This window comes from Salmo salar, chromosome ssa16 (genome assembly GCF_905237065.1).
Source record: "Salmo salar chromosome ssa16, Ssal_v3.1, whole genome shotgun sequence".
Classification (NCBI taxonomy): Eukaryota; Metazoa; Chordata; class Actinopteri; order Salmoniformes; family Salmonidae; genus Salmo; species Salmo salar.
Window position 1 is genome coordinate 38,927,099 of NC_059457.1, and position 26,806 is coordinate 38,953,904.

Below are 26,806 nucleotides of genomic sequence, written 5' to 3' on the forward strand. Positions count from 1 at the left end.
TTATGTTAAAAATGTCTAAAAACCTGTTTTTGCTTTGTCATTATGGGGTATTGTGTGTAGATTGATGAAAAAAAAAACAATTTAATCAATTTTAGAATAAGACTGTAATCTAACAAAATGTGGAAAAAGTCAAGGGGTCTGAATACTTTACGAAGGCACTGTAACTGGGGACCTGAATGTAAAGTACTACTCTGAAACACGGTGCTCTAAGAACATGGCCTAATGACTCATATTCCCTCACCCTCTGCTCCGTAGCTCAAACAGGATGAGAGAACCACACTGATGTGTGGTTTGACATACCCTCTGACCCCAACACACAGACAAACCAACAAAACCCAACAACAACACACCCAGACTATATATCAGGATCAGGATCAGAGAGGCAGTGACACATGTTCATCACCCACAAGGGAGAGTCCAGCCCAGCTCTAAGGGGGGTCTTTCTTTCCTCTGGGATGATGTGAATGAATGAACCTCATCTCCCCATCCTCCTCTCTCTGTGAGTGGGCAACCATGTGGCAGGCTTGGCTTGGCTTGAAGGAGGGTGGGTGGTGTGTGGTAGTCGCTGCCAGCTATCTCTGCCACCCATCGCTAATTTCTAATTGCCTCAGGGGCAGCCCCCCTTTCTCCTCTGCCCCTTGCTGAGCCGGGTAGGGAAAATCTCCTTTGGGGAATTCCTCTTTCTCATTGGCTGGGTAAGGTTCCTGGGGGGTGTGGCGAGCAGAATCGGGGGTGCTCATTGGAGAGTGCTGCCTCAGATGGTGGAGCGGTGGAGAGGTCGCAGAGCAGATGCGCTCTGGGGAGGCTCGCTCTGATTTGATGCTGAGGTTGAGGGAGGGGTGAGGAGGAGTGGTGGGGGTGGAGGCCTGAGAGGGGAAAGAGCACCCTCCGCTGGACATCCTGGTACACAGCAAGCAGACAGAGAAAAGGGAAGAGAATATGCATCACATAGAGCGGGGGTATTCAACTCATACCCTTCGAAGTCCGAGTCATGCTGGTTTTCTGTTCTAACCTGATAATTAATTGCACCCAGGTCTAAATTAGTCCCTGATTAGAGGGGAACACTGAAAAAACGCAGTGGAACTGGCTTTGAGGTCAGAAGTTGAGTTTGAGGGACATAGAGCATGAAATAAATCCCCACATGCTATTTTTCCTATAAAGGGCACTAGAAGACTCATCACAACAGTATCATGGTCCATCCTTGTTCAATGTTTAACACTTAGTAATTGAGTAAGGTTTCATATCAGTGGTCTTACGTTGGGCTGAGGTGGGGTACATGTTGCTCCTGCTGTTGTGCTGTCTGCCACGGGTTCACTGTACCACGCTGTAGACTCACAGCATGGGAGAAACCTGGGTGGCTGTAGTCTGGGACAGAGGAGAATGATTATTTTATATCACTAACTAAGAAGCACATACAGATGTCAGAAGAGCAGAGCTGCAGTCTTACCAGATGGTCCAGCAGAGAGGCCGTAGCCCCCAAGACTGTGGCCCAGCAGACCTGCCTTCCCCATGGTCAGCATGTGGTTCCCTGGGTGCATGCCCTGGTACAGTATGCCTCTCTGAACATTACATGGAGAGAGAAGCAGTTACTCGGTTCAAAACATTATAAACTGGGTGGTTCGAGCCCTGAATGCTGATTGACTAAAAGCCGTGGTATATCAGACCGTATATCATGGGTATTTCAAACCATTTATTTTTACTGCTCTTATTATGTTGGTAACCAGTTTCTAATAGCAATAAGGCACCTCAGGGGTTTGTGATATATGGCCAACATACCACAGCTAAGGGCTGTGACCAGGCACTCCGCGTTGCGTCTTACAAAGAACAACCCTTAGCCGAGGTATATTGGACATATACCACACCCCCTCAGGCCTTATTGCTTAAATACAGGCCATGTGAGTAAGTGTGAGAGTGAGAATTATAGTGTACAAGTGTGAGTGTGGTTGGTCCTCTGATTGGCCTTTCGTAATGACATCGTCATTGCCCTAATCTCTGATTGGTCTCTTCATAATGACATCATCATTAGGACGTCATCATAACTGGGGCTGTGGCAGTCATTTAATTTTGTCAGCCGGTGATTGTCAAGCAAATAACTGCCGGTCTCACGGTAATTGACTGTTAATTAATATAAATAAATTTAGTAGCATCTCCTGGCTTCCACGCATAGCCTACAAGCCACTGATGCAGACCTTTGGAACATCTACATTTTAAAAAGTCAAATTAATCCATTTAATATAGCCTACACCATCACAATAAATACATTATTTATTTTAGACAGGTCTAAACAAACATGGTATGAAGAAAATGTAGTATATTTCAGAAGAACAGAATAGCTTACTCTGAGTTGATCTGGCTATGCCATATGGCTGTGGGCTACACTAGTTCATTTAGCAGACAAGAATTGCTTAGAATTCCGTGCCATTATTTTATAGTATGAAGAATACAATTGAACATAGCTGAATAAAATAGAAAGGATGTTTTCTCCAAACGATTTCTGATGGCGTGCGCACATGCGGCTATACTGTATTGAGCGGTTAACAAAGAAATAGGTCCCTCTATATGCTTTATTTAGAGCTATTTATGCAACTTTAGTTGTCATACAAACATTGAGCTATATGTTTAGATTTTTAATACATTCTAAGGCTGCATTAAGCAACTCTAATGATGACAAAAGTTGCATGAAAGGCATGAGCTCTGCATTGTTTCTTGCACAGGCTGCACACACTTCATCAGTATCTCATTCACAATTTGTCAAGCACTTGATAATGCCTCAAATTTCTTGACAGAAACCCCCTAGTGAGGCCGTAATGCCCCATAAAAGAATAAATGCCTTTTGCGGTCAGTGGCCATTTGCCCTTGGGCTGAATATAACAATTATAATTCACTTCTCCTGGCTACATGTTCCGATGCACCTCTCACTCACATGGCTCTCTCAGATATCGCAATTCTTATTAGCCAATGCCCGTCACATGATCGGATTCTTCTCACAGGCATCTATCTGAGCTCCAAAGTAGGCTACAAGTGAAGACAGACACATCGGGGACGCAACTGTGCGCGTTCTTCTTATCGAATTCCAAGGCGCATATTAAAGATGCTAGAAGAACTCTACAAATTTACTTTTCGTCAGCCAACAAGATGAGTATGCCTAATGAACAGCAAAAGCATTTGCCTATGTCAATCTACTATCCACCATAGTACAACGGTTGACGTATTCTATTGGTCAACTTGTCCTTCTGTGCGAGAAATAAATATTCCAAACATATTCTGGGGCAGTTGTGGGTGTAAGGACAGACGGTGGAGACAAGAAGCAAGTACAGGGAGTGAACATTTAATGAAACACGGACAGGAACAGAATACGGACAGCGTCTGGACAGGGGAAAACAAAACGAAAATAATGCGACAGGGAAAAAACTGAAGAGCAGACAGATATAGAGGGGCAATCAACAAAGTAAAGGAGTCCAGGTGTCCAATGAGTCTTGATGTGCGTAATGATGGTGACCAGTCTGCGTAATGAAGGGCAGCTTGAGGGGAAGCGGGAGCAGGTGTGACAGTACCCCTCTTCTAGGGGCGCCACCCTGCGTCCCACCTGGGCGAGCCTGACGGGCTGGCCGAGGAATGGCGCTGGACTAGCCGGCTGAGGCGTAGAAGCCCGACGAGCCGGCTGATGGGTGGGAGCAGGACAAGCCGGCTGAGGCGTGGGAGCCCGACGATCCGGCTGAGGCATGAAAGCCTGACGATCCCGCTGGGGCATGGGAGCCTGATGGGCCGGCTAAGGCATGATGTGGGATGGGAGCCTGATGAGCCGGCTGAGGCGTAGGAGCCCGACGAGCCGGCTGAGGCATGACGTGGGATGCCTGCCGATCCAACCGAGGAAAGGAAACCTCTCGAGCTAGCTAAGGCGTGGAAGCCCGACGAGCCAGCTGAGGCACCCCCTGTTCCATCGGTCACCACCAAAAACAAAAAACAAGAACTCCCTGATGCTTCAAATAGTGGTGTCAGCATTCTGTAAGGACAGACGCTGGAGACAAGAAGCAAGTACAGGGAGTGAACATTTAATGAAACACGGACAGGAACAGAATATGGACAGCATCTGGACAGGGGAAAACACAATGACAATAATGCTGACCAGGGTAACAAACTGAGGAGCAGACAGATATAGAGGGGCAATCAACAAAGTAAAGGAGTCCAGGTGAGTCCAAAGAGTGCTGATGCGCATAAGGATGGTGACAGGTGTACGTAATGAAGGGCAGCCTGGTGCCCTCGAGCGCCAGAGAGGGGAAGTGGGAGCAGGCGTGACAGTGGGATGCGATAGATCCCAAATGAATACAACCACTCACATCAAAAACCTTTTAAAAGAGGCTGATGCAACAGATTAGAACATGTGTCTTACAATGCTGATAAAATATTAGGCTATTTCTTCACATTATAAACTCAGCAACACCAATTGTAATTGAATGAATGTGCTTAATTTTAAGAAGTTATTTGGCCACTTTAGTTGTGATACAAACCTTAAATCAAAACATATAGGTCCATGGGCTAGGCTACATGTGGTGTGGGACTATGATTTCTTGCCTTACTGCACACAAGCTGGACATTATTCAGAAATGATAATATATCATTCAACAAGTGATATGCTAACATTGTCACCCATCAGATTATTCTTGATTTAATCTTGCATATACAAAATAATATTTGTGTGAAATTAGTTTTGATTTAGAATGGACCATTATCATGCACTTGTCTCGGAACAGGGGCAGGGGAAAAAAGAGACATGTCATCTATGACCTTACAGTGCATTCGGAAAGTATTCAGACCTCTTGACTTTTAACACATTTTGTTAAGTTACAGCCTTAATCTAAAATCTAAACAAAATACCCCATAATGACAAAGCAAAAACAGGTCTTTAGAAATGTTAGCAAATGTATAATTTAAATAATCCATTAACATAAGTATTCAGACCCATGTCCAATCAATTGAATTTACCACAGGTGGACTCCAATGAAGTTGTAGAAACATGCCCCTGAGCTCAATTTCGAGTCTCACTTCAAAGTGTCTGAATACTTATGTTAATAAGGTATTTCAGTTTTTTCTTTTTAATTTATTTGAAAAAATTTCTAAAAAACGGTTTTCACTTTGTCATTATGGGGTATTGTGTGCAGATTGACGAGGATTTCTTTTTATTTTATCCATTTTAGAATAAGGCTGTAACGTAACAAAATGTGGAAAAGGAGAAGGGGTCTGAATACTTTCCGAATACACTGTAAATAGCAAATGTAGGACGCTTATTCCATGGTTAATTTTCATGCCAGCCAGATAAGCTATTCACCTGTTGTAAAGCGAAGCAATATGCTTAATATTAGGAAAGTTGAGAAATAAACTGATGGGATCCTCCTTAATAGAGGCCATCAAAACTCTGTTTTCTTACGCAATTGCATAGCCTACAGAAATGTTGCGCAACATGAGCTCATGGGCTCTCATGAAGTGTTTGATTTGATTTTCGAAAACATTTGCATTGATGTCAGAGTGATTAGAGGGACAATAGAGTGCTGAGTACCAGGCAGCTATCAAGTTTGGTAGGCTACTATTGACCATCAGCAGCATCAGAGCTTGGAGAAGCCTAGTTACCGTGACTAAATGCTTACAGTCTTCCCTGTGGCTCAGTTGGTAGAGCATGGTGTTTGCAACGCCAGCATGGTGTGTGCAATGCCAGGGTTGTGGGTTCGATTCCCACGGGGGCCAGTACCAAAAATAAAAAAAGGCATGAAATGAAATGTATGTAAATGTACTGTTAGTCGCTCTGGATAAGAGAGTCTGCTAAATGAGTAAAATGTATGTAAATGGTATTTGACTGCTGTCATGACTCGTGACTGCCGGTGTGGTGGTAATATGGTCACCGTAACATAACCCTGGTCTCTGATTGGTCCTTCATAATGACATCAACATAATGATATTGTCATTACCCTGCTCTCTGATTGGTCCATCATAATGACATCATCATAACCCTGCTCTCTAATTGGTCCCCAGTTAATGGCATCGTCTTAACCCTGCTCTCTGATTGGTCTCTTCGTAATAACACTGCTTTTTAATGTGTCCCCTTGTAATGACATTGTCATAACCCCCAGTAAGACTAGCTGTCGCTAATGGGGATCCTAATAATACAAATAAAAATGTATTTGTTATTGGTCCCTTCATAATAACATCCTCATAACCTTGCTCTCTGATTGGTCCTTGATAATGACCATGAGTGATAGTGAAACTATATTCTGTAGTCTGCAGTAATGCAAAACCTCCTGCTAACCTCTTGTTATGACTGACAAGTAGGATTTAAGAGATCCTTACAGCACTGTTGAGGTTGGCGCGAATGCCGCCCATACCAGGGTGGCTCTCTGCCCGCCGGTTGTCATTGCCCAGGTTCAAAGGGGGAGGAGTCTTCATCTCCAAGGCCCGGCTCAGGTTGCTATGGGAGAACATGGAGTAGCCAATACCTTTACAGAGAGAAAACAAATAGGAAGTGAGAAACAAGATGTGGGTAGAATAATGTTTCACTCACAGACAGTACACTCATTCACTCTCTCTCAATCTCTCTCACTCACTCCACCTGTAAAACAGAAGTTCTTTTATAGGATTAAACTTTATCTCTTATAGACATGTGGCACTTCAGATTACCAAAACGTACATTGTTAATGTTAACCTCATAATGAAAAACGTATTCACACCTTGATAATAACTACAACTACAACTAAGTCAGTAAGCATAATAAGCATTTTCTTTACATATGTTTTGCTCTGATATGTATTGATAAAAAGGGAAAATTACAAACATCATAATGTACAGTGTAAAGCATTTCAAAATGCAGCGTTAATTGACTACATAGTTCAGTTGCGATGGCAAACCATTGAGTGGCATCCCTACTACTAACTATAGAGTATGAAGAGTGGAGTTGAGCTCAACTGAGATGACCAGCAGGTGCAACACACTCACTGCTCAGAAACCAAAGATCAGTCTCCAGACGCAGTTTCACTCATGGGGGGGGGGTTGTTTCACACAGCACGTATGCATGCACACACACACACACACACACACACACACACACACACACACACACACACACACACACACACACACACACACACACACACACACACACACACACACACACACACACACACACACACACACACAATTCCTGTTTGAACAGCCAGCTGCACAGCACTGAGGTGGCCTCACATTCTGTAGGCAATCAATGACAAGAATGGTACCTCTAACCCTCTAGGAATGTTTGCAAAGAAGAACTAGGGGGCCAGGTCTTACCTGAGTGTGGAGACATGAAGGCAGCGTGGCTGTGGGGCCCTGCAGGGCTGGCTGAGCCTGGTCTATGGCCCAGGGGCTTGAAGGCAGGGGATCTGTGGGAGCTCAGGCTGGGGTTGGACGAGTTGGGGTATCCATTCTCACAGCCAGCAGTCACCAGGAACTGGGCCTCGGGTGAGAGCAGGGAGGGGGCCTGAGGAGAAATATGGGACAGTGTCTGTTTCAGTTGAGATCAGAAAGTTAGGTCTATTGCAGCTGCATTGTACTGCTAAAGTATCTCTTTAAGTACAAAATGTGCTCACTGAGTCAAATTAATGGTTTGACCGTTCAATATAATCATTTTCTCAAACTGCCATTCTTCACTGAATAAAATGAATCAATGAAACAGCTTTAGTCCATTTACAGCCTTTGGCTCAGACAGCATGTGTTTCATAAGACAAGTGTGAGTTCTTACGTAGTAGCGCTGGCGGGCCAGGGAGAGGTCCATGCCCTCGCTTAGTGGACCGAACTTCTCTGCTGCCACCTGCATGGGCTCCTCAGTGTCCAGCAGCTCTGTCCCGTCCAGACCTAGGCCTTTCCTCCGCAGAGTCTACAGCAACAGGACAGAGAAAAGAGCAGCACACAGACATTACCTCAAGGATACCACATACTACAGCCTGTTTATACTATTGCCTCTTTGGGATGACCTAATGTTACAGAAGTGGGCTGTACCAACATAGTTTTTTCAATGCTTTATAGGGTTGCCCAAGTAAGCATTTCATTAGCTTAAGCATTTAATCATCAAAGCTATCTCAACTTCATTGGGAATTAATGTATTTGGAACCTTGGATATAACAAATGACTATACATACTGTATAGGAGAACATGTTGAGTAATGTGTGGACCTAGTAATGTATTTATACCTCCATTATGTCTGTGTTGGTCCTACTCTCGTGAGGCTCGCTGTACTCTGTGTACTTGAGTAGGACCTTGTCCATGTCAGTGCTGGCGTACTGGAACAGACGGTTGGTGCTGTTGAAGATGATGAGGGCAATCTCACAGTCACACAACACACTCAGCTCATAAGCCTTCTTCATCAGGCCAAACTTACGCTTGGTGAACGTCACCTGGGGACAGAAACATATAGGTTCAATGTATTATTTACCATGTGTGACTGTTTAACTAAACCATGGCAAATACAATAATGATGGAAAGTGATAGAAATAATCAAAGAGTTGTACCTGTCTATTCCGCTGGTCCAGGATACGAGAGATTTGTATTTTTTTCCTTCCCATTGTGATCGCAGTCTGACAGGTGGCTTTACACTGTGAAAAAATATCACATTTTCATCAAAACTCAATCATTTTAACTCATCACCTTTTCATCACATAATAGAGAGAACATTTCACCAGGATATCCCATTGCGATAAATAATCTCTTGTAGATCTCATGGCAACATCAACAAACCATTACACAATCAAACCTGACAAACTTTCAAAAAGCAAACCATATGGTTGAGACCACTGCACTTTGGTATTTTATTAAGATCCCCATTAGCTGTTCAAAAGCGGCAACCACTCTTTCTGGGGTCCACACAAAACATGAAATTTGACATAATAAAGAACATTAATAGACAAGAACAGAACTACATACATATAAAAAAGGCACACGTAGCCTACATATCAATACATATACACAAACTATCTAGGTCAAATAGGGGAGAGGCATTGTGCCATAATTTTTGAAACCAGGTTTGCTGTTTATTTGAGCAATATGAGACGGAACGGAGTTCCATGCAATAATGGCTCTATGTAATACTGTACACTTTCTTGAATTTGTTCTGGATTTGGGGACTGTGTAAAGACCCCCTCTTGTGGGGTAAGTGTGTGTGTCAGAGCTGTAAGTTGACTATGCAAACAATTTGGGATTTTCAACACATTAATGTTTCTTACAAAAATAAGAAGTGAAGCAGTCAGTCTCTCCTCAACTCTTAGCCAAGGGAGACTGGCATGCATAGTGTTTATATCAGCCCTCTGATTACAATGAAGAGCAAGATGTGCCACTCTGTTCTAGGCCAGCTGCAGCTTAACTAGGTCTTTCCTTGCAGCACTCGACCCCAAGACTGGACAATAATCAAGATAAGACAAAACAAGAGCCTGCAGGACTTGCTTTTTGGAGTGTGGTGTCAAAAAAGCAGAGCATCTCTTTATTATGGACAGACCTCTCCCCATCTTTACAACCATTTAATCTATATCTTTTGACAAAGACCGTTTACAATCTAAGGTAACGCCAACTAATTTAGTCTCCTCAACTTGTTCAACAGCCACACCATTCATTACCAGATTCAGCTGAGGTCTAGAACTTAGGGAATGATTTGTACCAAATACAATGCTCTTAGTTTTAGAAATGTTCAGGAGCAGTTTATTACTGGCCACCCATTTGAAAACAGACTGCAACTCTTTGTTAAGGGTTTCAGTGACTTCATTAGCTGTGGTTGCTGATGTGTATATGGTTGAATCATCAGCGTACATGGACACACATGCCAGTGGCAGGTCATTGTTAAAATTGAAAATAGTAGAGGGCCTAGAGAGCTGCCCTGTGGTACAACACACTTTACATTTGACATTAGAGAAGCTTTCATTAAAGAAAACCCTTGGAGTTCTATTAGATAGATAGCTCTGTATCCAAGATATGGCATAGGTTGAAAAGCCATAACAAGTTTTTTCAACAACAGGTTATGGTCAATAATATCAAAGACTACACTTAAAGCTAACATTACAGCTCCCACAATCTTCTTATTAATAATTTCTTTCAACCAATCATCAGTAATTTGAGTCAGTGCAGTACATGTTGAGTGCCCTTTTCTATAAGCATGCTGAAAGTCTGTTGTTAATTTGTTTACAGAGAAATAGCATTGTATTTGGTCAAACACCATTTTCCAACAGTTTGCTAAGAGCTGGCAGAAGGCTTATAGGTCTGCTGTGAGAACCAGTAAAGGCCGCTTTACCACTCTTGGGTAGTGGAATTACTTTTTCTTCCCTCCAGGCCTGAGGACAAAGAAATTCCTCTAGGATCAGATTAAAGATATGACAGATAGGAGTGGCTATAGAGTCAGCTATCCTCACTGGCTATCCTCACTAGCTTTCCATCTAAGTTGTCAATGCCAGGAGGTTTGTCATTATTGATCGATAACAATAATATTTCCACCTCTCCCACACTAACTTTACAAAATTCAAACTTGCAATATTTTCTTTCATTATTAGTTTTTTTATGTATGAATACCATGGTTCACTGTTCGTTGTTTGCATTTCCTGCCTAAGTTTGCCCACTTTGCCAATTAAGTAATAATTAAATGGTTTTGTGATGAATAAGCGATCTGATTCAATGAAAGATAGAGTTGAACTTGTCTTTCTGCCCATAATTTTATTTAAAGTACAATGTTTTTTTCCATCATTCTTTATATCATTGATCTTGGCTTCATAATACAGTTTCTTCTTTTTGTTGAGTTTAGTCACATCATTTCTCAATTTGCAGTAAGTCAACCAGTCAGGTGTGCAGCCAGTCTTATTAGCCACTCCTTTTGCCCCATCTTTTTTAACCATACAGTTTTTCAATTCCTCATCAATCCATGGAGCCTTAACAGTTCTAACAGTCAGTTTCTTAACAGGTCCATGTTTATCAACAATTGGAAGAAGCAATTTCATAAATTCATCAAGTGCAGCATCTGGATGCTCCTTAGTAATCACATCAGACCAACAAATATTTGTAACATCATCCACATAAGTCACAGAAAAATCTTTTGTATGATCTCTTATATGCTATTTTAGGCCCTGCTTTTGGAACTTTGGCTTTCCTGGATATAGCCACTATATTGTGATCAGTGCATCCAATGTGTACGGATACAGCTTTAGAACAAAGTTCTACAGAATTAGTAAGAATGTGATCGATACATGTGGATTATCTTGTTCCTGTAGTGTTTGTAAACACCTTGGTAGGTTGATTAACCTCACTAGGGTAGGGGGCAGCATTCAGAATTTTGGATGAAAAGCATGCCCAAAGTAAACTGCCTGCTACTCAGGCCCAGAAGCTAGGATATGCATATAATTGGTAGATTTGGATAGAAAACACTCTAACGTTTCCAAAACTGTTAGAATAATGTATGTGAGTATAACAGAACTGATATGGCAGGCAAAAACCTGAGGAAAATCCATCCAGGAAGTGCTATTATTTTGAAATGGCTGTTTTTCCATTGAAAGGCTATCCACCATACAAAGACTTATGACGCAGTTCACGATCCCTATGGCTTCCACTACATGTGGCCAGTCTTTAGGCATTGTTTCAGGCTTTTACTCTGAAAAATGAGGGAGAAACACCACTTTCAATGAGAGGACAGTGGAAATTTCCAGACATGAGTCCTTCGCGTGACCGGGAGCATGCCTTTCTTGTTTTTCCTTTTCTATTGACGAAGCTATTGTCCGGTTGAAATATGATCGATTATTTATGACAAAAACAACCTGAGGATTGATTATAAACATCGTTTGACATGTTTCTACGTACTTTTATGGTACTTTTTAGATTTTTCGTCTGCCTGCTGTGACTGCGCTTTGTTCCAATGGATTACTGAACAAAACACACCAACAAAACTGAGGTTTTTGAATATAAAGAGGGACTTTATCAAACAAAACAAACATTTATTGTGTAACATGGAGTCTTGGGAGTGCAACCATATGAAGATCATCAAAGGTAAGTGATACATTTTATCGCTATTTCTGACTTTTGTTACTCCTCTACTTGGCTGGTTACTGTTTGTAATGATTTGTCTGCTGTGCGCTGTTCTCAGATAACCGCATGGTTTGCTTTCGCCGTAAAGCCTTTTTGAAATTTGACACAGCGGTTGGATTAACAAGAAGTTTATCTTTAAGCTGGTATAGAACATTTGTATCTTTTATGTATGTTTATTATGAGAATTTCTGTTTTGTTGAGTTTCACGCTCTGCAATTTCACCGGATGTTGTTTGAGACAGTGGATTACTGAACAAAACGCGCTAACATAACGGAGGTTTTTGGATATAAAGAGGGACTTTATCGAACAAAACTAACATTTATTGGGTAACTGGGAGTCTTGTGAGTGTAACCATATGAAGATCATCAAAGGTAAGTGATTAATTTTATCGCTATTTCTGACTTTTGTTACTCCTCTACTTGGCTGGTTACTGTTTGTAATGTCTGCTGGGCGCTGTTCTCAGATAATCGCATGGTTTGCTTTCGCCGTAAAGTCTTTTTGAAATCTGACACCGTGGTTGGATTAACAAGAAGTTAATCTTTAAACCGATGTATAACACTTGTATGTTTTATGAATTTTTATAATGAGTATTTCTGTTTTTGAATTTGGCGCTCTGCAATTTCACTGGATGTTGGCCAGGTGGGATGGTAGCATCCCACACCCCCTAGAGAGGTTAATAACCTGGACAAGATTACAGGCACTGGTTACAATGAGAGGCTGCCTCTTGAGCTGACAATTTGATGAAAACCAGTCAATATTCAGGTCCCCAAGAAAGTAGACCTCTCTGTTTACATCACATACACTATCAAGCATTTCACACAAATTATTTAGATACTGACTGTTAGCACTTAGTGGCCTATAGCAACACCCCAAAAGAAAAGGCTTTAGATGTGCCGAGAGACCGGCAACCACAACACTTAAATAACACTTGACATAAGATCCTCTCTAAGCATTACAGGGATATGGCTCTGAATATATACAGCAACACCTCCCCATAAGAATTTCTGTCTCTTCTACAGATGTTATATCCTTATATTGCTACTGCTGTATCATCAAATGAATTATCTAAGTGAGTCTCAGAAATGGCTAATATATTCATATTATCTGATGTCAGCAAGTTATTGATTTCATGAACCTTATTTCTGAGGCTAAATATATTATTTTCAGCCCTTTCCTGGGTAGCTTATTAGAGATAGACATAACATGTAAAAGCGCAAACAAAGCAAGAGAACAGTCTCTGTGCAGGGTAGGCCCATACACAGTGGTGTCACTCAACCTTATCAACCTTATCAAAATTAGAGCACCAACCACCATACAGTATGGGAAAATGTCATCTGTTTTCTTTAACCCTTCCCCCTCGTCATGGCAGCCTATTTATTTATACCCTGATGAGGCGATAGGGGATAAAGTTAGCCTATGCAGGGCTGGCCTATGCAGGGCTGGCACTCCCTTAGTCTGGGTTACCCCGGGACCAGTGTACACCAGCCAGCTCCCTGTAAGGTAGAACACAGGCCCTGGTGGAATACAGCAAAATAAAAAAAGTGTGTTTTGCAAACCACCCCCTCTTCTCCCATGTTCAGGCAGTTCTGGGGGGGGGAGGGAGTCCAATGGCAGCCTATTTGCAAAGCTGCGAATGACAGTTGAGAACACTGTAAAGCGATCTAAATGATTTGTTTCAAGTAAAAAACTAAGTGAATTGTTGAACATTTGTTTTTTTAAAGAGCAATCCAACCACTTTTCAACCTCATTCTCATTATCTCCAGCACAATACCAGTGTCTATATATGTAAAAACTGTGATTTTCTACATTTTGTAGAAAAAAAATATAAAGTTATCAAAAGTCATCAAAACGTACAACTTTTTTTTTAACACTATGAGATTCGAGGTGACGTGGAGAGCAAGAAAATACCCTCTTTCTGGCGAGAAACTCATTGCTGGATTTGGAAAATCACTCTTTTTCTTACTTTCAATTCTACTCTGTGACGTCACAGAGAAACATTTTTTAAGACCTTTTTTTTTCGTTTTAACCACAGATCATAGAAACACGCCGTTTTCACATACAGTGCATTCGGAAAGTATTCAGACCCCTTGACTTTATCCACATTTTGTTATGTTAGTCTTATTTTAAAATGGATAAAAGAAAAAAAATCCTCATCCATCTACACAAAATACCCCATAATGACAAAGCAAAAACAGCTTTTACGAAATTTTTGCTAATTTATTAACCTCTCTTGGGTAGGGGGCAGTATTTTCACCTCCGGATGGAAAGCGTGCCCAAAGTAAACTGCCTGTTTCTCAGGCCCAGAATCTAGGATATGCATATAATTGGTAGATTTGGATAGAAAACACTCTAATTTATAGACATAAGATAAGTCTAGTTTCTAAAACTGTTCAAATAATGTCTGTGAGTAAAACAGAACTGATATGGCAGGCGAAACCCCGAGGACAAACCATCCAGGGAAAAAGAAAATTGACGTCATAGGATTTTCCAATTGTTTTCTATGGGATACCCTTATTATTAGGAACCTGGTTGCAGTTCCTATGGCTTCCACTAGATGTCAACAGTCTTTAGAAATTGTTCGATGTTTTTCTTTTAAGAAATGAAGAAGTAGTCCTATTCATTGTAAGTGTCACTCCAGGTGGACTCTACTGTTTTTGTGCGTGTGAACTGGAGCGCGCTTCACGTTGTTTTTATCCGGTATTAGAAACAGTTTATTCCATCTTAAATTTGATCGATTATTTACGTTTTAGGGTACCTGAGGTTGGATTAGGAACGTTGTTTGAAATGTTTGGACCAAGTTTACAGGTAACGTATTAGATACTTTGTAGGCATGTTGGGCGAGTTGAAACCGGTGTATTTCTGAATCAAACACGCCAAATAAATGGACATTTTTGGAACATAATTAAGGACATTATCGAACAAAAGGACCATTTGTGATGTTTCTGGGACATTTTGGAGGGCCAACATAAGAAGATCTTCAAAGGTAAGGCATTAATTATATCACTATTTCTGACTTTGGGGTATCACCTGCCTGGTTGAAATATGATTTTCTTGTGTTTGTATGCGGGGCGCTGTCCTCAGATAATCGTGGTTTGCTTTAGCCGTAAAGCCTTTTTGAAATCTGCCCCAGCGGCTGGATTAACAAGAAGTTAAGCTTTATTTTGATGTATAACACATATATTTTCAAGAATGTTAAACATTTTAATTTGGTATTTGTGAATTTCGCGCTCTGCAATTTCACCGGATGTTGGCCAGGTGGGACACTACCGTCCCACCTGCCATAAGAAGTTAAACTTAAAACTGAAATATCACATTTATATAAGTATTCAGACCCAGTACTCAGTACTTTGCTGAAGCACCGTTGGCAGCGATTACAGCCTGGCACACCTGTATTCGGGGAGTTTCTCGCATTCTTCTCTGGAGATCAGATTGGATGGGGAGATTGGATGGGGAGCGTCGCTGCACAGCTATTTTTAAGTCTCTCCGGAGATGTTCTATCGGGTTCAAGTCTGGGCTCTGGCTGGGCCACACAAGGACATTCAGAGACTTGTCCCGAAGCCACTCCTGCGTTGTCTTGACTGTGTGCTTAGGGTCATTGTCCTGTTGGAAGGTGAACCTTCACCCCAGTCTGAGGTCCTGAGCGCTCTGGAGCAGGTTTTCATCAAGGATCTCTCTATACTTTGCTCCGTTCATCTTTCCCTCAATCTTGACTAGTCTGCCAGTCCCTGCCGCTGAAAAACATCCCCACAGCATAATGCTGCCACCATCATGCTTCACCGTAAGGATAGTGTCAGGTTTTCTCCAGATGTGACACTTGGCATTCAGTCCAAAGAGTTCAATCTTGATTTCATCAGGCCAGAGAATCTTGCTTCTCATGGTCTAAGAGTCCTTTAGGGGCCTTTTGGCAAACTCCAAGCGGGCTGTCATTTAGGGGCCTTTTACTGAGGAGTGGTTTCCGTCTGGTCACCATAAAGGCCTGATTAGTGGAGTGCTGCAGAGATGGTTGTCCATCTCTGTGTTTCTCTCATCTCCACAGAGGAACTCTGTAGCTCTGTCAGAGTGACCATCAGATTCTTGGTCACCTCTCTGAACCAAGGCCCTTCTCCCCTGATTGCTCAGTTTGGCCAGGCGGCCAGCTCTAGGAAGAGTCTAGGTGGTTCCAAACTTCTTCCATTTAAGAATGATGGAGGCCACTGTGTTCTTGGGGACCTGTAATGCTGCCGGCCTTTTTTCCCCTGTACCCTTCCCCAGATCTGTGCCTCGACACAATCCTGTCTCGGAGCTCTATGGCACACCTGCTTTGAAAGGCTGGTCATGGCTCACATCAACAGCATCCTCCCGGATACCCTAGACCCACTCCAATTTGCATACCGCCCCAACAGATCCACAGATGACGCAATCTCAATCGCACTACACACTACCCTTTCACACCTGGACAAAAGAAACACCTATGTGAGAATGCTGTCCATTGACTACACCTCAGTGTTCAACACCATAGTGCCCACAAAGTTCATTACTAAGTTAACCTGTTGGGGGTAGGGGGCAGTATTTACACGGCCGGAAAAAAAACGTACCCGATTTAATCTGGTTATTACTACTGCCCAGAAACTAGAATATGCATATAATTATTGGCTTTGGATAGAAAACACCCTAACGTTTCTAAAACTGTTTGAATGGTGTCTCTGACCATTCCTTGAGCTTTTTGTCTCTGTTTATTGAAGACTGAGGATCTTTGCTGTAACGTGACACTTCCTACGGCTCTCATAGGCTCTCAGAGCCCGGGAAAAAGCTGAATGATATCGAGGCAGCCCCTGGCTGAAACACATTTGCGCTTTTGGCAAGTGGCCGATCAGAGGACAATGGGCATAAAAATTGCATAAAAATTGCATAAAAATAGATTTTAAACAGCGGTTGACATGCTTCGAAGTACGGTAATGGAATATTTAGATTTTTTTTGTCACGAAATGCGTCGTGCTCGTCACCCTTCTTTACCATTCGGATAGTGTCTTGAACGCACGAACAAAACGCCGCTATTTGAATATAACTATGGATTATTTTGAACCAAACCAACATTTGTTATTGAAGTAGAAGTCCTGGGAGTGCATTCTGACGAAGAACATCAAAGGTAATAACATTTTTCTTATAGTAAATCGGACTTTGGTGAGTGCTAAACTTGCTGGGTGTCTAAATAGTTAGCCCTGTGATGCCGGGCTATCTACTGAGAATATTACAAAATGTGCTTTCACCGAAAAGCTATTTTAAAATCGGACATATCGAGTGCATAGAGGAGTTCTGTATCTATAATTCTTGAAATAATTGTTATGCTTTTTGTGAACGTTTATCGTGAGTAATTTAGTAAATGTTTTGTAAATTCACCGGAAGTTTGCGGGGGGTATGCTAGTTCTGAACGTCACATGCTAATGTAAAAAGCTGGTTTTTGATATAAATATGAACTTGATTGAACAAAACATGCATGTATTGTATAACATAATGTCCTAGGGTTGTCATCTGATGAAGATCATCAAAGGTTAGTGCTGCATTTAGCTGTCTTCTGGGTTTATGTGACATTATATGCTAGCTTGAAAAATGGGTGTCTGATTATTTCTGGCTGGGTACTCTGCTGACATAATCTAATGTTTTGCTTTCGTTGTAAAGCTTTTTTGAAATTGGACAGTGTGGTTAGATTAACGAGAGTCTTGTCTTTAAAATGGTGTAAAATAGTCATATGTTTGAGAAATTGAAATAATAGCATTTCTAAGGTATTTGAATAACGCGCCACAGGATTCCACTGGCTGTTACGTAGGTGGGACGATTTCGTCCCGCCGACCCTAGAGAGGTTAAGGACCCTGGAACTAAACACCTCCCTCAGCAACTGGATCCTGGACTTCCTGACGGGCCGCCCCCAGGTGGTAAGGGTAGGCAACAACACGTCGGCCACGCTGATCCTCAACACTGGGGCCCCTTAGGGGTGTGTACTTAGTCCCCTCCTGTACTCCTTGTTCACCCACGACTGCGTGGCTAAACACGACTCCAACACCATCATTAAGTTTGCTGACGAGGAGGTCAGAGAACTGGCAGTGTGGTGCCCAGGACAACAACCTCTCCCTCAATGTGAGCAAGACAAAGGAGCTGATAGTGGACTACAGGAAAAGGCAGGCCGAACAGGCCCCCATTGACATCGACGGGGCTGTAGTGGAGCGGGTCGAGAGTTTTAAGTTCCTTGGCGTCCACATCACCAACGAACTATCATGGTCCAAACACACCAAGACAGCCATGAAGAGGGCACAACAAAACCTTTTCCCCCTCAGGAGACTGAAAAGATTCGGCATTGGTCCCCAGATCCTCAAAAAGTTATACAGCTGCACCATCGAGAGCTCGGCATCTGACCGTAAGGCACTACAGAGGGTAGTGCGTACGGCCCAGTACATCACTGGGGCTAAGCATCCTGCCATCCAGGACCTATATAATAGGCAGTGTCAGAGGAAAGCCCATAAAATCATCAGAGACTATAGTCACCCAAGTCATAGACTGTTTTCTCTGCTACCACATGACAAGCGGTACCAGAGCGCCAAGTCTAGGACCAAAAGGCTCCTTAACAGTTTCTACCCCCAAGCCATAAGACTGCTGAACAATTAATCAAATGGCCACCGGACTATTTACATTGACACCCCCCGCCATTTGTTTTGTACACTGCTGCTACTCACTGTTTATTATCTATGCATAGTCACTTCACCCCTACCTACATCTGCACTGTTTGTTAAGGGCTTGTAAGTAAGCGTTTCACGGTATGGGCTACACTTGTTGCATTCGGCACATGTGACAAATAAAGTTTGATTTACATTTGAGTCATTTAGCAGACACTCTTATCCAGAGCGACTTGTGAATGCATACATTTCATAAAAAAATTTTCCTGTGCTGGCCCCCCGTGGGAATCAAACCCACAACCCTAGCGTTGCAAACACCATGCTCTACCAACTGAGCTACAGGGAAGCTGATTTGATTATTTTCCTTTGACCTCATGGCTTGGTTTTTGCTCTGACATGCACTTTCAACTGTGGGACCTTATATAGACAGGTGTGTGCCTTTCCAAATCATGTCCAATAAATTGAATTTACCACAGGTTGACTCCAATCAAGTTGTAAGAACATCTCAAGGATGTTCAATGGAAAGAGGATGCACCTGAACTCAATTTCGAGTCTCATAGGAAAGGGTCAGAGTACTTATGTAAATAAGGTATTTGTGTTGTTAAGTTTTAATACATTTGCAAAAATGTATAAAAACCTGTTTTCGCTTTGTCATTATGGGGTATTGTGTGTAGATTGATGAGGAAAATGTTATATTTCATCCATTTTAAAATAAGGCTGTAACGTAATAACATTTGGAAAAATAGAAGGGGTCTGACTACTTTTCTAATGCACTGTATTATAGACACTGGTATGGTGCTGAAGATAATGAATTTGAGGTTGAAAAGTTGCGGAATTGCCCTTTAAGGTACAGTATATGCTTGTATTGTTAGCACACCAATAAGTTACAGATCAAGATAAAAAAATCACATTCAGCACCTTACTGCAAAGTAAGTGATAACAATTCCAGTCAAATATCACACAAAATGTTTGTGTTTTATTGCTTGAGATAGTAGTAGATAGTAGATTGTTGATTGTTGAGATCAGAAAGTGAGGCCGATTGCAGCTCTCTGCATCCCTATCCTCAGCTGGATTGGCCGTAGTTGCAGGCTGTCTAAGCAGCTGACTGAACTGTACCGTCTCTACTGATGCAAAGCCCAGAGGAGTATTCCCCTCGTTTTCCTCTCATATTGGGCATGTATGACCTCCTCTATATTTAGAGGCCACATCCAAATTGTGAGTGAACGGATATGGTGCCGGTGTTCCCACGACCCCCAGAGTCCCCCAGAGTGCCTGCTGCCCCCTCACCCATGCTTGGCACACAGGCACTATGGGCATTTCTGAGGAATCCACCTCTGTGCACCTATCATTACCTTATAAAGTATCCACTGGACTTAGCCTCTACAGACAAGACACTCTCACCTATCAAACTGTAAAACGCAACAGAATCAATGTTGTAATTCATACATCGTTGGCACTCACAAAATGTTCTATGAATGAAAACTCTTTACGAATAATACCGCTTTATTAAGACTGCCAGAATTAGAAAGTAGACAAGTCTCATAAATCTATAGTGCAGCGTACTAGTAACAGATACTGGGCCAAATTAGTTGTAACTGCTCTGATATTGGATTGCATAAACAAGACGTCCACCAAGAACACACCAAATGACTGCACCATTTATGATTGCATCACCTTGCATTGTACTTAATGAAAATAACTGTGGCGCCATTACACTATACAACCAACTGTTGTGACATCCCTCCCACTCTGTCTGCTGGGATGCTTTTTGCAGGAGCCCAGTGGGCAGAGCTGGGAGGATTGTCAGTTGATGTGGCGCACCTGGGAAGGCTTGGCCTGCAGGCTATTAAGGGTGAGCACATCAGCCAACACTCTCTCTTCCCTGACTGGCAGGTTGGCTTCCACCACCTTTTGGGTTTTTAGTTTGTTTTCACCATACAACACCCTGCATACACTACTGATCCTACAGACATCCATAGCTTATGTTATATTTGAGTATTTTGCATTATTAGTTGAAGTATTACTTTTTACATTTAAGTCAGGCGTGGTTTATTTTTGTTGTTACGAACTATGAGCCAGGCCATAACACTGTACATGAATACACTCTATAAAAATGATGGGCTAAAAACAACCCAATTTGGGTTATTTGGTAATCCAGCACTGGTTAAATAGTGGACAGAACACAGCTTATTTTGACCCAGCTAGTTGGGTTGCGTGAATAACCCAACATGTTGGGTTGTTGGGATTACCCAAACATGGGTTAATTTAAGCATCATTTGGATATTTTTTACTCTCATGCTGGGTTGACCTAGCAGCTGTTTCTTTTTTAATGTAATCTTTAGTGTATTTTCAGGAGGTGTGGCTTGTAGGGGCGTGGCTTTCAACAAGCTCTTATTGGCAACCCATAAGAGTAAATGTAGGTTAAGTTTGCATAATACAAAGACAATTTTTCCATTTTTTTTTTTTTTACACACATTCTTCTTTAATATTTTGATTATTTATTACATATTATAATAAGATATACCACCTTATTGCATCCCAACAATGGGATTTACATAGACTTTCAGGAAGCTCATACACTTCTGTAAGCATCATTGAAACTACAAAAATGTAAATATCCAACCTTTACATGTGACAACTATGCAACAGAACAGATGAACAGGAATGAGATTTACCTTCATGGGTGGTTAAAAAGAAATGTCTGAATGCCACGCCCCTACTAAACTACGCATCTAGTCTACTGATCTGACCCGCTGGGTCATAGCTCAATAACCCAGCACCAATAACCAAGCAGTTTTTGTACAAAAGAACCCAACTAAGTGAACCAACGCCTGCAACCCAGCAGTTGGGTCAACCAAACAACCCAGCAGTTGGGTCAACCAAACAACCCAGCAGTTGGGTCAACCAAACAACCCAGCAGTTGGGTCAACCAAACAACCCAGCAGTTGGGTCAACCAAACAACCCAGCATTTTTTTTGGAGTGTAGCAGGCCTACATTTTCTTCTGCAGAAGATAGTATCGCACCTCAGATGTAAATTAAGAGAATAGAGGGAAGTGGGAGATCTGAGCTAAAGAGAAGCCAGAGATCTTTATCACATCGGGGTTTACAGAAAGTTATTTCTCTCAGATATAACTTCTCACCACAGACAACCCTCCCTCTCACACAGCCAGACAAATATAGCATTTACCTCCCCTAAACGGTGAGGACTTGGCCTTCTCAGAGTGGTTTTGAATGTTTCTCAAACCACTACAGCCAGTAAACCCTCACACGCCTAATGTCACCTAATTCTGGATAATGCAGTCCGCATGACAACTGCCGCTCAAGGTCTCAAAAAGGCTAAAAACAGCCAAGTAAGACAGCAATGTAGCTGTCAGCAAGAGTTTCCCTGTCTGTAAAATCATTGGAGTGTTGACGAGAATATACATTTGGCTGCCTTGGGAGCTAACGACCACATTTTATGGTCTTAATTTTCGATGACCCTATACATACACTTTTTGACACTCCAGAGATCCTGGTATCTACGACCAGGACCAGGCCTAGGCCTGTATCTGTGGTAGTCTACATATGATATACACTGAGTGTACAAAACATTAAGGATACTGGCTCTTTCCATGACATAGACTGACAAGGTGAAACCAGGTGAAAGCTATGATCCTTTATTGATGTCACTTGTTAAATCCACTTCAATCAGTGTAGATGAAGGAGAGGAGACAGGTTAAAGAAGGATTTGTAAGCCTTGAGACAATTGAGACATAGATTGTGTATATGTCCCATTCAGAGGGTGAATCGGCAAGACAAAAGATGTGTCTTTGAATGGGGTATGGTAGTGGGTGCCAGACGCATCGGTTTGTGTCAAGAACTGCAACGCAGCTGGATTTTTCACGCTGAACAGTTTCCTGTGTGTATCAAGAATGGTCCACCACCCAAAAGACATCCAGCCAACTTCACACAACTACGGGAAGCATGGGAGTCAAGATGAGCCAGCATCCCTGTGGAACGGTTTCGACACCTTGTAGAGTCCATGCCCCGATGAATTGAGGCTGTTCCGAGGGAATAGTGCAATAATTGCACGCATACAGGGTCTACAGCTCCTAGAGACCGAGAGCAGCTTCCTCTGACATCTTCCCAGACGCCAGACAGTGGAAACGAGACCATTACACACTAACAGAGTAGGCCTCTAACACAGTCAGGCTCTCTCTCCCAAAGACACCCTGCAGTCCCTGGAGACAAGGACAGACTAATTGCTGAGTGTCTCACTGAGACAACACAGGGTGAACACCAACAACAAACTGTTGTGTCATTACTAGTCAACGCTGTAGCACTACTTCATGAGTGGGGGACTTGTTACAGAGGCGTTACTTCTCACTAACTGAATGTTAATTCCAGTGAATGTTAAATGGGCACTTATGAACACTGATACTTACTGTATCTTTACACGACGATAACAACTGTGTCATGCACATTCCATTAAAAATAAATATGTTTCGTGCTAATGTTTACTCTTTGCAATAACCATACATTTACCCTTTTAGGCTTATAACTTTCAATAGAGAAGCATAGATTTAGGTTAAAGTATGATCCAACTACCATACAATATTAGCTGGAAATAAGCATACAAGCAGAGCATATGGCACCTGACCAGGCCAAAGCCCAACACATTTTTTCAGTATTAGTTGTTGATGCTTCTGCCAGTCATTTCAGCTCAATGGCAAGATGAGAAACCTGGTCTCAAAATAGAAGGCAGGAATCCTATTTGCATAACCCAATACATAAAGCCCCTAAGCCAAGGCAACCATGCCGACGCAAACATTTATTGACTCTACACAATTATCATCAACAAACCTCAATTATAAACATTTTAAATGTAAAAAAAATACTTGTGAGGCATGAAGTTAACACTTAATTTATTGCTGAATGTGTCACACAATAAGGCTTGCATGAAATCTGGGATAAAGACAGAAATGTAAATTATTTTATACAGTATAAATTTGTGAGACTGATTTATGGTTGAAAAATTGACATTTTACCCCATGTGTATTTAAAATCTAGTGATATAGCAGGGTCAGACAGTTCATACGCTTCGTTATATTCAATCACTCCCTGGCTGGACCTTTGCAAACCTGAGGTGTGAAAATATTTGGCTAATTTTAACAGGAGATAATTACATTACCTGGATATTTTGGATTGAGACAGAATAGAAACACACTATGGGTAGGACAACTGATTCTTCTGGACTGGCTTTGGGATTTTTGATGACCACAGAGACCATAGTGTCATGTCAAGACTATACTGTCATGTCTCAGCTTAGAAAACGTCAGAGAGAGACAGTGAGGAACTCATGATGACTGCACAAGGGGCAACAGGTTCAAAACTGAGTGACCAAGTTTTGTGGTTTTATTATGAAACCAAGAGGTCAAAGATGCTCTCTTTCAGAATAAACATATTGCTGTCCATGGAAAAGCAACTTGACCACAAGAATAACAAACACAGAGGTTGTCAAGTCATGCAGGTTATTTTAACTGTTCAGTATGCAATAAACACATATTTGTTGCAATTGAGCATTGGAAATATTTCAGTATTTTACAGAAAACTGTTGATTCTTAAATATTCTACTTTGAATACATGTTTTTCTTTATGGATCCTAACCACATAATGTGTGCCTTTCTATTGCTGTTTGCACATTCTCTGTTGGCAATGCTTTGATGCAAGTTAAGATTTTTGCAAAGCTGAATGAGATTAAAGTGTAAGCATAAAGAAAATGCATTTAAACAGCCACTGTACCAGATTCCACTTAACATATTTGCAGCACAGAGAATCTTTCCATCAGGATAGAAAAGCCTGCCTCCCTATTGTGACAGTATAATTTACACCCACTAAGCCACTGGCATCATCTATAATAGATGAAGTGCTTACAAAAAACAGTGTATAAATGTTCTCTAGCATTTAAAAATGCACCATAACATATGCATTACTTAATAACAAAATGTTGTACATGCAATGGGAATGAAATAACACACACAATACACACCTCACCCCAAATATCCATTATTTACGCACACTATAAAGGTTATATTTGTCAGTCATTATTATGATGTGTAGATAAATTAGCTGAAAGTGTCATGTCTTGTTGGGTATACTTGGGGCATTATATGTTTCACTACTGTAAATATGCAGACATCTTGCCATCCCTTTCCTTTCATCTTCAATTCTAACACAAATATGATCTGACTGAGGTATGACTCAGTAGGATACAGCTATAGAATGAACATGTATTACTATTTATCATGCAAGCATTAGTCTAGGCCTACTTTTTCCATTACTTGTTTCATTGGATGAAATCTCACTTTTCTACTGCTTGAACACTACTATTAGCTTATTGCTAACATTTTGAAAAATCCTATATTTGATCCTATCGGGGGTTATAACTATCTATCTCTTTTCACCAAGAGGAAACCATCAATGAAAACAGACCTACTGGTGATTGCCCATTAAATGTATCAAGTGAAATACTGTGTCAAGCACAGCATAAGCAGGCACATGACAGTCTTACGTAATTATACAACTGGGCAACAGCACTATAAATACAGCTGTGAGGCCTGCGTGTGTTGTTGCTAATAATAAATAAGAATGCCAAATAATGACTGAATTGCTGACGTCATTCAAAAATACTCGGTTAATAATAGCCCTGTCCCAGAGTTAGGCATTCCTAAGTATCTATCTAAGTTACTTACATAGTAATAGCATGTGACTATGCAATAACTTACAGTATCCTCAGAATATCAAATGTATTTTAGGCAATTCGGAGAGTAACTGTGTTAAATGTTGTTTTGACAGAAGAAAACAACAAAGGTATGCGCTAAGCTCACCTATTCTTTGATGTTTCTCCAGTGTCACGTTTTTCCCTTTTTCTTTACTGTAGGCTCTGCGTTTGACCCGGTATTTACTGAGAAATACGACAGCAGAGTATATTACTAGTTTGTTTCCTGTCTCAAAATTATTCAAGAGCTCTTCGTCCTCGTTGAAGTGAATAGAATACGCAGTGCCGTGGCTCGAGGTGTCCACTTGATGCTCGAGGATGATGATTCAGGAGCGCTCCTTCCAACCGCGCGCACATCTCTGGCAGCAACAGCTGGCTGCAGCCCATTTGTAAATTACCATATATACCGCCCCCTCGGCTATGCCCATTGGCTTAGCGCTGGTACACTCATCTGCCTCCGCTAGCCAACATTTCAGTTGACGAGAGACTACAGAAGTAGGCTACAATTCAATGAAAGCTGTCACAACTGACGCCCCAAATAGTTTGTGTCAATATGACATGCTTGCTTCTTAGTTTTTATGTTATTGTTAGATGTGATATTTACCTCATACACATTACTGTACATGACGAGACATGGACATGTTATATTATAACATATGGGAATAAATTATGAAAATGTATTATGACATTAAAGAGCGACTGGCCCTAAAACCCAACTAATCATTTTGAAAATGGCCCATGTGGCATCAAAATGAGTCAGAAACATGTATTCTAGTGTCAAAATGTACTAAAAAGTGTAAATAGGATAATTTTGGTCATAAAGTCAGCCTCGTCTAAAACGGAGTTTGGAACATCAGTGCGTCACAAGTAGGCCTAAATTAAGGTTGGGTTTGGATTACAATGATGTCATCAAATAATGCCCCCTTTTGCCAAACTCCTCCTGCAAATCGCCTCTCAGCCCACTTCGCTTCCCTTCATTAAATGGGGCTCCGTTGTTTCATCGCCTCCAATGTGTTCAAAGGATCATGGCCGTTTTAGACTGAAAGCCCTATACGGATTGACCATGCATGCATGCTTCCAGCAGGATGCACAGCTAACTGGTGTGCATGCCCTGCCGAAGGACCAGTGGTGGAAAAAGTACCCAATTGTCATACTTGAGTAAAAGTAAAGATACCTTAATAGAAAATGACTCAAGTAAAAGTGAAAGTCACCCAGTATAAAACGACTTGAGTAAAAGTCTAAAAGTATTTGGTTTTAAATATACAAAGGTGGGTTTCATAACATGTCCAGCAATATGATTGCAATGGTTGAGCAACCTCCAAAAAGAATGTAATT

At 41.6% G+C, this 26,806-nt stretch overlaps 1 protein-coding gene across 1 annotated transcript; it reads right to left on the reverse strand.

The window, feature by feature from the left end:
• Positions 1 to 26,106, reverse strand: mef2b (myocyte enhancer factor 2b). Its single transcript, XM_014148753.2, has 9 exons — positions 25,581 to 26,106; positions 8,529 to 8,612; positions 8,211 to 8,414; positions 7,763 to 7,897; positions 7,312 to 7,501; positions 6,340 to 6,485; positions 1,448 to 1,559; positions 1,257 to 1,365; positions 1 to 900 (listed from the first exon to the last, which is right to left on the reverse strand). The coding sequence occupies exons 2-9, from the start codon at positions 8,580 to 8,582 to the stop codon at positions 573 to 575; spliced, it is 1,278 nt and encodes a 425-aa protein (XP_014004228.1). The 5' UTR covers positions 8,583 to 8,612; positions 25,581 to 26,106; the 3' UTR covers positions 1 to 572.
• Between the last annotated feature and the right edge of the window lie 700 nt (positions 26,107 to 26,806).

Bases quoted from the DNA above. Each gene is read 5' to 3' on its own strand.
- mef2b (XM_014148753.2), bottom strand. From the start codon at position 8,582: ATGGGAAGGAAAAAAATACAAATCTCTCGTATCCTGGACCAGCGGAAT. The intron at 6,486-7,311 runs GTAAGACCTGGC...CTCTCTGTAAAG, and splicing joins CTTCATGTCTCCACACTCAG to GTATTGGCTACTCCATGTTC. The intron at 901-1,256 runs GTAAGACCACTG...GCTGTGTACCAG, and splicing joins GTACCCCACCTCAGCCCAAC to GATGTCCAGCGGAGGGTGCT.